Source organism: Rhea americana, unplaced genomic scaffold, assembly GCF_003343005.1.
Source record: "Rhea americana isolate MKP2758 unplaced genomic scaffold, rheAme1 scaffold_27, whole genome shotgun sequence".
Taxonomy (NCBI): Eukaryota; Metazoa; Chordata; class Aves; order Rheiformes; family Rheidae; genus Rhea; species Rhea americana.
The window spans coordinates 6,304,358-6,317,653 of NW_028186390.1; the positions used below are offsets into that span (position 1 = coordinate 6,304,358).

Sequence of the window (13,296 nt, forward strand, 5' to 3'; positions counted from 1 at the left end):
ATGGCTGTTTCTATACATAGGCTACACAGTGTGTGAAATTCAATCTGCCATGACTTTGAACTGCTAGGGTGTATTTGTGATGATGGCAAAAGGGCAGATTAAAAAGGAAAAAAAGAAATGAAGGCACTAGCAATGCTGTGAATCAAAAGAGACTCTAATAAAAGTCTCTTAGAGAAAAGGGATTGTGAGAAGACTTGTATACTATGGTTTTACTCTTTAACAGAATGAAACCACACTTAAAAAAAACCAACAAAAAAAATCAAAGAGAAATAAGATGGCATTTTACATGACAGAGGTGCTTCTTCAGGATCAAAAGTCACATTCGACACTACTAGTCTAATCGCATTAGCCCTACAGAGCCAACACAGCTATGAAAGAGTAAGCTGGGCTCTTTTCCAACTTGGGCAACATCAATAAGACTGAAAAACATCTCTTGTACTCTTTCTGTCTGCTGCTTGCCACTGGGCTTGATGGATTTTCAGTTTTACCCAGCCTGCGCTATTCTTATATTAATATAAATAAAAGGATACTAACTGACTGTTCAGATCCCAGGACAAAACAGAAACAGAAGAGTCAAATCATGATTTAGCACCCAAGTACACATGCTTGGGGATTACTAAAGCTAAATCCACCATTTTCACATGTTGTTTTTCAAACTAAAGCTATAAGCTATGCTGATCTTTTAGGGCATAAGTACTCGTACAATCACTTACTGAACATGCGTAACTGGCAAGAGAATCTGTTACGGCCAGGACTGTAATTTGGAAAGATACTCAAGTGCACCAAGGATTTATGCAAAAGCTCTGTAAAGAAAAGGGAGCTGAAGTTCACCTGTTCACAATGCTGATCAGCTCTTTAAGCCTCTCTTCTCCTTTGTGTCGCTCAGCTTCACTTGCATCTGCATCTCTGCCTTTCAAGATGGGAATTTCAAAATGTCTTTTAAACTCTTGTGCTGTTCCTGTATGAAACAGAATGGAAAAGGCAACATCTACTATCAAACAGACTTTGATCAGCACTCCCGCTGCCCCAGCTATCATACCACAAGCATGGGATGCTTGCCCTTCAATATGATTTTTTTTTCTAGCCCAGAAAGATTCAAACAAGGCAGGCAAACACATACAATAGGAAAATATTTCGTACTCCAACAACATGTCACTGCCAAAGATCATAAATTTTAATTAAACCTGAGTCTCATCAGGCATGTTTTGGTTTTGCTCACGTATCAGCTACACTTTCAGTCTCAGAGTTTGTCCTTGCAAACAACAGCACAGATATTATGTCTATCTGTTCCAAAATTACTTGTAATCAGTTGCTTATTACTGGTCACAAGCTGAAGGAATGAAGAGTGACTACTATATGCACACAGCTTTCATGGCAACATTTATAGTATCAGCCTCACCTCAGAAAGAACTGGAAGTACAGGAAGACTAATCTTGCCCAAATACAGGTCAATAAAAATCCTATCAGCTCTCTGCAATAACTCCCCAAAATTGAAGCACATGGAAGAAGCAGGTATAGAGCATCTGCTCCCAAGATTTCTCAAGGAGAGGATGGGATGGGGTGGTAGAAGAGCTGAACAGAAAAACATGCAGCCTAAACACTGAATCTGATGACTGGTGTCCCTGGATTTAACAGCAAGCCTTTTGGATTGCATGCCCAACAACCTGACACAAACATGGCTGACAAATTACAGCAACAAAGAAATTATTTACAGACTGGTTTACTTTCACTCCTTGACAGAAAAATGACCTTTCTTGACAAAGATGAGCTTCTTCATGCTGGAAAGCTGTAGAGCTGCTCCTAACCCAGAATGCAGGCAGGAGAGCATGCTTTGAAAGTGAGCTTACAAACATAGTCAGAGTATAGCAGCCAGAGTCTTTTTTAATCTGTTTAATTAATAAAATTTAAATCTGCTATATCTGATATTTTAATCTACTACCAGCAATTGCAGAAGGTGTTTGATTCTGAAAACTCACACTAATCAGCATCTCTCTTCCAAAGTCTTTTTTTCTGTCTCAGATAAGGTTTACCCCAGATTCTCAGCCCTCCTTAGCTTAAAATGAAGCAGTCTCAACTCAGAGTAGTGATGTCTAGCACTTGGAGTGTTCTCTCAGAAATACCTGAAAGCGGAATGATGGACTGTCAGAGAGCTAGGCTTTGTCAGCTGATCTACCACAAGGTATTACACTCCACCTTGCACCAGTCCCTTCAACTTCTTGTGTTAGATGGGTATTTAATTAGGGGAGCTTTTAAGACTAAGATAGCAAAGGGAAGCTAGTCTCTCAGACCTCCTCTACGCTCAGTAGAGACAGCAAGTCATACCAAGGCCTCCTCTCCAAAGCACCTCCCCTGCAAAGATGTCAGTTCTGGTTCAGGAGGTCTCCGAATTTGCTGTAGCCTGCTAGTGTTGTGGGAAGTACCATTACAAGCTCGTCTTTTCTTGCTCAGCTCTTCCTGCAGTATCTCCAACCTATTGTCAGAGGAACTCCCAGCCTACTCAGGCCCTTTGGATGACCAATATAGCCACACAAGGAGATCAGCTGTCTAGCACTCGTGATAAGATACTGATTTTACTTTAAAAATTAATTCCCTTTCCAAAACACTTCCATTAGACTCATCCACTTTACGTAACAAACTCCTTACATATGGAATCTAGAACATGGGATCCTGATCTAAACTATCCAGACACAAGTCAAAGGAGAATTAAGTCTCCAAACTGTACACGATCTTTCCTTTCACTAATGTCTTGGTTTCTGCTTTTGCTAGTAGTCATGGTCAAAGGAGTAACTCCCTTGTCAGCAACTCCCCCATTTTTACATCTGTCTCACATTCATGTTTCTTACCTAGGATGCCTGAATTGACAAAGTGCACCAGGCTGAAATATTCAAGCAGGTCATTCTGAATGGGGGTGCCAGAGATAAGGACTCGTCGGGGTGTATTTAAGCTGTTGAGAGCCTGATACGTTTGATTTTCAGAGTTCTTCAGTCTGTGGCCCTTTGAAAAAGAAAGGAATGCAGCTCATTATAAATCCAACAGCTCTAATGTGAAGCAGCTTGGAGTCCCCACCAACACACTGTACTTGCCACAAGGCACCTCACTGCTTTTCCCCTTCCCAACTGTGCTATTGATAACAGTTTTATCGTAGGTGCATTCTACTGTTGTTCCACAGATTTCTTTTAAAGACAAGAACTTAGGGAAAAATCCAAAGTTAATACGTGAGAAAACATGATACTCTTATTACAAGCTCCCCAGACAGGGGACATCCAAGTWACATCTAGGCAAGAGGGCCTGATGTGAAAATAATGATAACCACAAGGTCTCCCTACAAGAACTGTTTCCCATTCAAAGATAGGGACATGTCAGCTACCAGCACCAGGCACCAAACTCTGGATCAGCAATCCTGCAGCATCCAAGCTCAAGACCACAAGCTATTTAGGCCATCTATACCCAGGACTGCCAGACCTTTGCACACTAATAAAAAGGGTTCTGCACCTACAGGGAGTGGTCTGACTATGGTTCCTATTTCTTAACCACAAAGATAAGGCTGAGGTGGATAACACGTTGCACTACATCACTGTTTTGCAGCTCATGCTCCCTGGTCACTCCTGGAAGAGCCAGGAGGCGAGATGAAAAGTGATTCTCAGGAGAAAAAAAAACATTTAAGAAATAAAACACACCTAGAGTCTCAAGTGCATGGCATGAGCAAGCTAAAGAAACAACCCTGCAAACAAGAATGGAGCAAATCAAAGAAAGAGATGAACGTTTAAAGCCTGCCCACATTTTACTTTGCTACAGACAGAAACTGTTGAGATTGACATTGCACATAAACACAATTGGGACTGCTGAGGGCTCTTCGATTACAGAACTCTGTCATGCTTTGGTAAAGTGCTCCAGGACACTACCACATGCCTGGACAAATCAGCTTTATTAGTATTTGGGTGCTATGCTGCAAGACAAAGTTTAATCAGGTAGACACATTTTGAAAGTGTTAGACCACCGCAGAGCTGAGTATTTATTAGGAACATGGAGAAGACACAAGGCCAAGGACCTGCACAATCAGCTGCTGTCTGCAACAGGCATGCTTGGCATCTCCCTCCCCTCTGCCCAGTCCCAGTGGTAATTGGAGTGGGGGCACTCAGAGACTCACAGGGTAAAAGCTGAATGGGAGTTACCCTACTGAAGGAGGCTGTTGGCTTTTTAAGCTCCTCTCAGCAGTGTTCTAGCACACACACCACCAAACCACTGGGTGGCATCAACATTTAACAAATCCCCTCTAAGAGGCAGCATAGGACATCCCAACAGGGGCCAAGACCCCTCAGCTTGATCATTTCAGGAAGGCAGAAGGGATTTGTTTAATTATCTCCTTTGGGGAATCTCCGATTCTCACTAGCTACAACCACAAACGGGGGAGAAAAAAGGAAAGATCAAATCCACTTCAGCCATGGGAAGGCAGAACTTGGAAAGCCAGACTTGGCAAAAACAGATCAAATGCTCAGCAAGCAAGGAACAAAGCCAGGTTTGCCTGCTCTGGAACAAGCAGCACACATGGCAATGCCTCATCTGACTCTCCTACCTCCTCTCCAAGTGTACCCATGGCAGGAGGGAGCAGAATGGGGTCTGCCATGGCAGACCCCTTCAACAATCGCACCATCGCCACCCTCAGCACAGAAAGAAGTCTTCTGAGCTTGCAGCTTCAGAGAGCAAGTCACTCCTACTCATCTCCTGTCAGAGAAACAGACATTCTGGGACCCAAGACTGCAGGACACCTGTCTATTTTGAGATCCAGGTCCCACTTCCATAGGATATCTGTTATCTCCAAGAGAAGCATGATAGCACCTAACTTAGCCCTGCTGAGGGCAGAGTAAGGCTTGGACAGTAGACAGGGGAACAGAGATTCATGATGTTACAGGTGGGAGAATGTAACCTAGCGATTCAGGAGTCTGGGGGAAAGGGTGAATCAGGAGACTTAGGTACAACAACTAACTTGATGCACTGCCCTCAGCAAGTCCTTAACAGTCTGAGCAAAAAAGGACCTCCTCCATACCACAAGACTGCCAAGTAAAGCAGCTGAGAGCAGCCAAACCTACACATAACACTATGCTGAATCACAGAACTGACCACTTTGAGACACCTCTGGAGACCTCTCCTAGTCAAAGCAGAACCAGTTTCAGCTACTGGGTAGCACATGAGGCTGGACAAAACCAAAGGCACTTCTCATTTAAGCAAAGACAGAAGAAAATAAATAAAAACAGGAGCAGCGCGCTAGGACACTGTCATCCCAACAGAGCAAGCCAAGACATGGAACCATCCTTCTGCTGCATACTGACACTGGTCCCTCACACTAAAAAGGCCCCAGTAGGTGCAGGCCCCTGCCAGGAACCCAGGAAGTAATTACCAGAAGGTAACACCAAGATTTTTTTTTTCCATCTCTCACTACCTGAGAATATTCTCTCATTCAGGCCCACCTAGTAYGGATGAGCTGGTTATCCAGAGCCTTTGAAACATAAAGATGTGTGCTTTCCACAGCTAACCACCTCCCTTCCCTTTAAGAAGGCAGATATTTCCTTGAGATCTAGGTAAAACTATGAGGAACTAATTTTCATTGAAGATTTCCCCCATACCTCATCACATATGACCAGCCCAACGCTGCCCTTCTGTAGTGCCTCAGCATGAAGGCGGAAAGTCTCATAGGAGATGATCAGGATGGGTGAGGGCACTCGCAGTCCACGCTGGTTCATAAAGCTGACTGTGGATGGAAATGGGGAAAAGGAAAAAAGAGGGATAAGGAAAATGGTAAGAGAACTGATTTCAAATTTAGCAGCTGAGACTGATCCTTTTGCCTTAAAAATTTAAGAGAACCTTTCCATCTATTTCAATGCCTCAGACCATGAAGAGCTGCTTTCTCCATAGCACCTCTTCTACCTGCATACACCCATGTTGCTTTCTCTGCAACTGCTTCCATTGCTAGCCTTCTCCCACCTCTGCCAGTCATCTTAAACCGCTTCAGCTGCTCACCTCCTCATTATCAGCTGTCCCGTGTGACAGGACAAGAGGCAATGGGCAGAAATTGAAGCACAGGCAGTTCCGCCTGATCGTGAGGGGGAATTTCTTCACTGTGAGAGTGACAGAGCACTAGAACAGGTTGCCCAGAGAGGTTGTGGAGTCTCCTTCTCTGGAGATATTCAAGGCCCACSTGGACGCAACCCTGTCTAACATGCTCTAGGTGACCCTGCTTGAGCAGGGAGGTTGGACTAGATGATCTCCAGAGATCCCTTCCAACCTTACTGATTCTGTGATTAGCCCATTCCTCCTAGCTAGAGAAAGGAGGCAGCACCAGAACCATCACGAATTAAGCATACAACTGGATTTGGATTATTCCCAAAGATCAACTATTACTAAACACGCAAAGACCTTATTTAGATACGAAGCTAGAAGAGAGACTTTTTTTTCAGCTTGCAGGGCTCTAACGACAGCTCACAGATCTTCACAGTAGCTACATCTGGGCTTTCCCTAATTTAAGATTTTGACCGAAAGCACACCATTTGCAAACATTTCTGTACCTAGCTTACGGTCAATCTCTTCTTTGGAGCCTCCATCAATGGCCAGCGGCTGGATCCTTCCCCCCAGCCATTTCTCTACTTCGTTGTACCAGTTTCTCACCAGACTGGAAGGAGACACCACCATGGCTTTCTCRATTTCAGGCTTGCAGTCCGGACTTTGACGGAGAAGTGTCCACATAAGAGTGATACACTGTAGGGTTTTGCCCAGTCCCATCTCATCTGCCATGATACAGCCATGACTGCCAGGGATCCGCCTGCTTGTCACACAGTCCCACAGGAATTTCACTCCCTGCCAAGAAATTGTTCTCTCAGAGCAGGATGGGGACACAGGCAGAATGACAGCTTCATTATTACACAGGACTGATATTACAGCAAACAGCAAATCCACGTAGCATTTCCTTGGGTGCCTGCAGTGTTCTAATGAGGCAGAGGGAAATCATTAGAGATGCAGCTAAAAATGCAGCTGCATCCAGGTTGGAACATTACTGGTGCTGACACATACCTTATAACATTTACATTTTAATTGTACAATTATAACCAGCTTCCTGACTCAGCTTCCCAGAAACTCCTATCCTTTGCTACATTATTTAGGCTCAGACCAACAGCAGCTACTCCAAGTTAAAACTACCGAACTGTGTGTTGTTCAGATGCTTGAGAACAAAGAATCATAAAAAGCCAGACTTGCTTCTGTTCCCCAGTTAACTCCCAGAATACCCTCAGCAGCCCTCATCTTTTCTGCCTAGAGACACAGAATCACTAGGACTTACCTGGGAACAGATAATCCAAAGCAGATTAAGCTTCAGAGAAGACACAGGGCTGAGCCTACAGCTCAAGTCACATGCTGGGAGAAGAGCACAACTGTGCCCTGTGTTAGGCTACGACACGTGACTCAGATTCAGGAAAGAAACAACATAGACTTTGAAATATGTTACTCTAGCATRTGAGGATAGGGAGTCAGAGAAGACCTGCAACATTGTCCTTGGATTACACAAGCTCCCTGAACCGTGTCAACAGAGCAGGAACTGAGGGGACAGGATCTGAAAACACCTGCATGGATTCACTCCACTATGGTCTGTTGTATTCGACTACAAGACGGAACAGTCGCTTTTATTTGCGCTTCGAGCTTCCCCCCCCCCTTTTTTTTTTTTTTTTTTTTTTTTTTTTTTTTTTTCAGGCCCTTAACAGCAGGGTATTTGAGCCAGATGAATAATAAATTGTTCACTAAGAGTGAATTTGGCTAGAGATCCAGTAGGGTAACCTCCTCAGGGACTGGACAAAAGACATGATTTAAACTGAGCAAAGCTGTACAACAGTCTGGGAGCATCAGCAGAAAAAAATAGCACAGGAATCTTAGCTGGTAAAGAGTGATTACTCTGACTAGAGCTGACTGCTATATGAGAGATACCTAGCTGTCAAAAAACAGACGGGGTGCTCAGGACACCAACACAATTGTCATTACTTGAAAAAAGTGCCAGCAGGCAGTATCTTATCCAAAACAGAGTGCCTCCAGCTATGTAGCCAGACACCAGCATTACACTGGGTCATAGGTTCAACACCAACTCTGAGATAAAAGTACAAGCTAGAAGCAGCCTACAGCGCTCTTAGAGCCATCTAAAGATCCCTTGTGCAGGGACACATCCAGCTTGACCTGCTTAGCCTGCAAGATCAGTAATCACAGTTTCCATCCATGCTGCCCCTAGGCTTAAATGATAATACACTGTATCCGCAATAAATCTCAAACTCTCTAGATGCCTAAGGCAGATATTTGGGGATTAGTACCCACAGTTTCAGGGTAATGATGTTGCATATATTTAAGATGGAAAGTGTTTTTCAGCACTCTCCACTGGCTAATTCCAAATCTACAGAAATCACTGACAACTTCCACTTGCAAAGCCAATAAGCTGTCAATAACACGGGTGAAGTAGGACATTGCCCCACACTGTGTTGGGAACTATCATACCAGAAACAAGAGGTTCTGTATTTACTGGATCAGAAACTGCAGATCCAGTTGGTTCTGCTGATCAGTAAAACAAAGTGTTTTGAACAGTCCACCCTGCACGTGTCAAGATTGTGCTGCTAAGAAAATTTATTGCAATAATATTCCATCATATTCCAAACTGAGTTCCTTTATGAACCATTACTACATCTCCAAACTTCAAGATAAGTAAAGGCTAGATGTTCAGCTCTAACTCTGCAAGATCCCATTCTCCATACAGAAGCCAGTCTTCTCCTAAGGTTTCAAAGTTAACACAAAAGCAAGCCAATGTGCTTTCCTAGACCTATGAAACCAGTGCACAGCAGTCTCAAAAACTCCCCAGTTCCCAATATAAGCAGATCTGACCTATATACCCACAGAGAACAAATCTGCAGATATGGAAATGTAATTTTTGTAGTGGGAGTGCACTGACCCTGCCAGATCAGAGGCAAGAAAAAGAGAAAGTTCTTACCCCTAGAAAGCAATAAATTCACATATTTTTAAGGCCAAACAGGACTGCAACAACAGTCACAGCACGCCCTCTTGCCTAACTCAGGACAGAGAATATCTGCAGTGTTCAGGCCTCTAAGATGGGGGTTAAAACAAACTTGTTCTAGTTTGTTGCAGACACAAAATCAAGGAGTCTATTATGTAATACAGTCCTCACAGCTGGTGGGTAATAATTCCAGCAGAGAAACTGCAGCTTTTGAAATGCATCAAGACCTCCAGGGTAAGACCTCCAGGCATACCCTCAGGTCCCAATACAAAACTTACTTCTCTCTGATGGGGCCGTAAAACACGGCTGAGGACAGGATCCACCACAACATGGACAGGTGCTTTGTCCCTGTAGGAGGCAGTCAAGAAAGATGAATATATGATTAATGCACACAGTACAGCATATGTTTGTTTCTCTTAATCTCACTGCTATTCTAAGCGCTCCTCGGTGGCTTGAAGGAAGCAATTGCCAATGAGAAAAAGAAAAATGCATGAATTTAATTTTGAGAGAAGAGTCACAGGGGTCTGATCTACCATCTGTGATGTCAGTAAAGCTGGGTGTATATTGAGGGCATGGTTAAAACAAGGCCAGAACACAGTTCAGAGACACAGTTGAAAGTCATTAGTATTTTTCTTGCCTGAATAACAAAACTAACTGCATTACTTAAGAGATCAAATCAGGAACCTCCTTCTCTACCCATGAAGATCCAACTAACCCTTTTACATTACAGCAACAGTACTGAAGGAACTACTTAAGAATAAAAGCCACYAGGCAACCTAACATTTGAGTGTCAGTCATCTTCTGCTTGTCCCCAGATGCTGATGTTACCATTGAGCCATAAAATTTTCTTAACAGCCTTCCACTGAGCAAATCCTCGGTCCCTTCTGCAGGTTTTGATGAGTGGAAAATCAAACAGCCACTGGAAGAACACAGTCTGACACAGGTACATTTATTCCTTTGATTAGTACTATATCTGAGCATTTCAGAGGCAAAATACCTGGACCCAAACTTCTCTTGCTATTCAGATCCCAGTCCAGACACCTCTGGGAGGAAAGTAAGCAAACCTTCATGTACAAGGAGGTCAGAATGGAAGCATTTGTGTCAGGTGATGACTCACTTGTCTATTTTCAGCTGGTCATGGGCACTCAGCGGTGGGGGCTCATACAGAACCAGAGCTCCTTCCTCGAAAGGGTCGTGGAGAGGGCTCCTCAGCCCTGCCCGTTTGATACCCAGTGCCCGCAAGCCCAGCGGCCCTGAAAGCAAACAAAGGCATAGCTCAAATAATTGCTTTGTCCCAGAGGAAAACAGTGAAGGAGCAGCGGCAAAAATGGAGCTATGACCCTGCAAGCCAGAGTGTACCAAAACAGGCATGACTGGGTACAGCAGATACTGTTGTGTGCCAACATGTAGGGTACCAGCTGTTTTTGAAAGTGACTGGTGGCTTCATCCCAAACCTGTGCCACRGGCTTTCAATCATCAGCAGGCACAATGCCTCCCTCAACTACCTTTGAATACACCTTTTAAGCTGCTCCTAGTTCTCAAAGACTATTGTTTTGCTTCCTTGATATACAAGAAGGATTTAAGTACATACACTTTACCTTACATTCCTAGGTACATAACATGTAAAGGGCCAAATCCGCTGTTGGAGTGCCTAACTCGGGCCTGGCAGGACTTGCACCTTTCATGCAAGGTTAGAAAGATCTTCAACAGCAATGAAGTTTTACTATAGTATCACAGTTAGCACCGTACTACCATTATCTAGTCTAGAGTATTATTTTCTCTCTGCTGAGCAACAGCAGATGCCTGGCCTCAGAGTCAGTTTCTGTGAAAAGCAGAGAYTAAGTATGAATCCCTTTTCCTGAAATTGTATTTTGATGTCACAGCTCTAGAATGGAGGTGAAAATAAAAACAGCATGCATACAAACCATTTCTCCCATCAAAGCTCAGCTCAGAAAGACATATCTGAGTCCTGGGAGGAAACTCAACTCCCCAGGATTGATTTTACTTTAGAAAAATTAAAGCAGGGTCAATTCCCCTGCTGCTTGCTAAAGTTCCTTGCAAAACGAGAGTGTATCATAAGCTGAGACAACAATGCCTGCACATCAAGAAAAGAGAACAGGAAACAGCCTCATCTCCCAGTTAAGAAAGGATGACAACAGTCACAGAAAGCACTTTCCACAGTTGCAACTGAATTTCAGTATCCTGACAAATTTGCTTTTCCATCAGCCAAGAACTTTGTCAAACATAACTCTTTCTAGGTTAGTCATTTCATACTCAGTGTTTGTCTATAGACATATTTTTAAACTAATGTTTGAGCAAAACTGGATGACCTGTCTTTGAATTTTTAGCTGGAGGGTGAATGGGAAGAGAACACTCACACTTGTTTCTGAGATTTTGTGTTCCAGTGATTCAAAACCAGCTGAGGCTTTGAACTTCAAAACAACCCCTGTTTTGAAGTTCACCTTGAGACTTAACACACCAAGTCAAGCGCAGAGAAAACTGGCACATATTTTCTTTCTCAGCCACAGTCATTCATCAGTTAGTACCATTAGGCTATTATTTAAATGATAAACTTTCAGGGCTTGAAATCCACCTTGCTTTTGTGTTTGCAATATGGGATACAATGTTCTGGTTCTACATAAATTACACAGCAGTAAGTATTAAAAAAATCCAATTCTGAAATGCAGCATTATCCAAACTAAACACTAGGAAGAAATAAGAAAACTTCGCATATGTTTCAGAAACCCTGACTTTGAAAGAAAAGTACTGATACATTCTCATCAGTGCAAAACATAACAATAATCGCACAGACGTATTTGACAGGTCAAAGTATCATTTGCTCTGCTACAATCAGACAATACAGACAACTCTTAAATCTCCTCATCTTACCTTTATAATTTGGAATGGGAACTTTGAAGGGTTTGGACAAAATGCTGCGGATAAAAGCCTCCTAAGAACGCAGAAAGGAAACATGTTTAAAGTTTGACATCAAAGACCGCTAGAAAAGGAAAACCCAGGGTATTTCTTGAGAATTCACTTCTGCCAAGGGCTTAGAGCCCCTCTGTTCTCACTGAAGCTTCAATCCCAACTGTTTTCAAGGACATCCAAAAGCAAGGAAGTGAAACACCACAATTCCCTCCATTAACCCTGCTGTCTAAAACTGTTTTCTTCTGTGTTTTCTAAGGCATGAAATTAATTTTCATAACTTCACCTTCTTAAAACCACTGGCATTATTCACTTCTCTAAATGCTATTGCTTCCCCACCTGCTCCAATGATGCAGTCCATCAACTCGTTTCCTGTAAAGAAGTTAACACTGTAAAAACAGTCATGCTGGACCAGCCCAGTGTTCAGCCAGCCCAGCACCTGGTCTCCAAAGGTAGAAGCCCACAGAAAACAGAGCAAGCAGAGAGAACTTGAGTCACTTGTTTGGAAAGCTACCCACATCCCTTGGCACGATCCTTCACACAGGCTCCATAACACTCCTTTATTCAGATTTTCCATTATAGGAAGYACCCACACACATTTCATTCAACATAACACAGTTGGACAAAAGGTCTATCCTAAAAACTTTGGATGAAGTTTGAATTCCCTTGATGAATGAGTTCCATACGCAACCCCCCATCCGTCCTGTGCTAGCAGAAGTACCCACTTACATGTTCACTGCTGTCCAGGCAATGAGGCCTATTGGTCAGCTGAGCCAAGGGTTTCCGGAAAGGCGACCTGTAACACTCCCCGCTGTCCGCCTCGCTGCCAGGCTTCTGTCTCTTCTGGGTCTGAAACAGAGAATCAAGGCAGAGCTCACAGCTCTGCGGTGGCACGCAAGACGGCAGATGTACGGCTGTCACGCTCAGCGAGCGCCTAACCGCACAAGCAAGCCACCTGCGGTACAACAGTTTTCTTCTGCCAAATACACTCCCGGACACAAATTCTCCCCAAACTGATGAAAACTGCATAGATCCCAGACACATAAAAGACCAATATGGTTGGAAAAAAAAAAAGAGGCAAGCAAACAAAAGCCCAACCCTAACGGGACACCAGGTGCTGCACTACCGAAGCCAGGGGAGGAAATACCAGCCCGGCGGGCAGGCGGGCAGGCGGGCAGCCGTCCCGCAGGCCCGGCCGCGGCGCCCCTCAGCCGTGCTCACCGTCGGGGGGTGCCAGTCCTGCTCCTCCTCGTCCCCCGCCTTCCTCTTGGCCAGCTGGCTGGGGGCCAGGCTCCTCCTCTGCAAGGGGGGCACAGCGCAGGGCTGAGGGGCGCGGCGCC

At 44.0% G+C, this 13,296-nt stretch overlaps 1 protein-coding gene across 1 annotated transcript in view; it reads right to left on the reverse strand.

Annotated features, from left to right (window-relative positions):
• RAD54L (RAD54 like) overlaps nucleotides 1-13,296 on the reverse strand; it is a 27,030-nt gene that overhangs the window by 7,151 nt on the left and 6,583 nt on the right. Inside the window, exons 2-10 of the mRNA XM_085308198.1 lie at nucleotides 13,178-13,279; nucleotides 12,686-12,805; nucleotides 11,921-11,981; nucleotides 10,149-10,284; nucleotides 9,310-9,379; nucleotides 6,561-6,849; nucleotides 5,622-5,746; nucleotides 2,844-2,994; nucleotides 832-958 (exon numbers count right to left, since the gene is read on the reverse strand). Of these exons, the coding sequence (XP_085164324.1) occupies nucleotides 832-958; nucleotides 2,844-2,994; nucleotides 5,622-5,746; nucleotides 6,561-6,849; nucleotides 9,310-9,379; nucleotides 10,149-10,284; nucleotides 11,921-11,981; nucleotides 12,686-12,805; nucleotides 13,178-13,279 (1,181 nt within the window). The remainder of the gene's footprint in view (nucleotides 1-831; nucleotides 959-2,843; nucleotides 2,995-5,621; nucleotides 5,747-6,560; nucleotides 6,850-9,309; nucleotides 9,380-10,148; nucleotides 10,285-11,920; nucleotides 11,982-12,685; nucleotides 12,806-13,177; nucleotides 13,280-13,296) is intronic.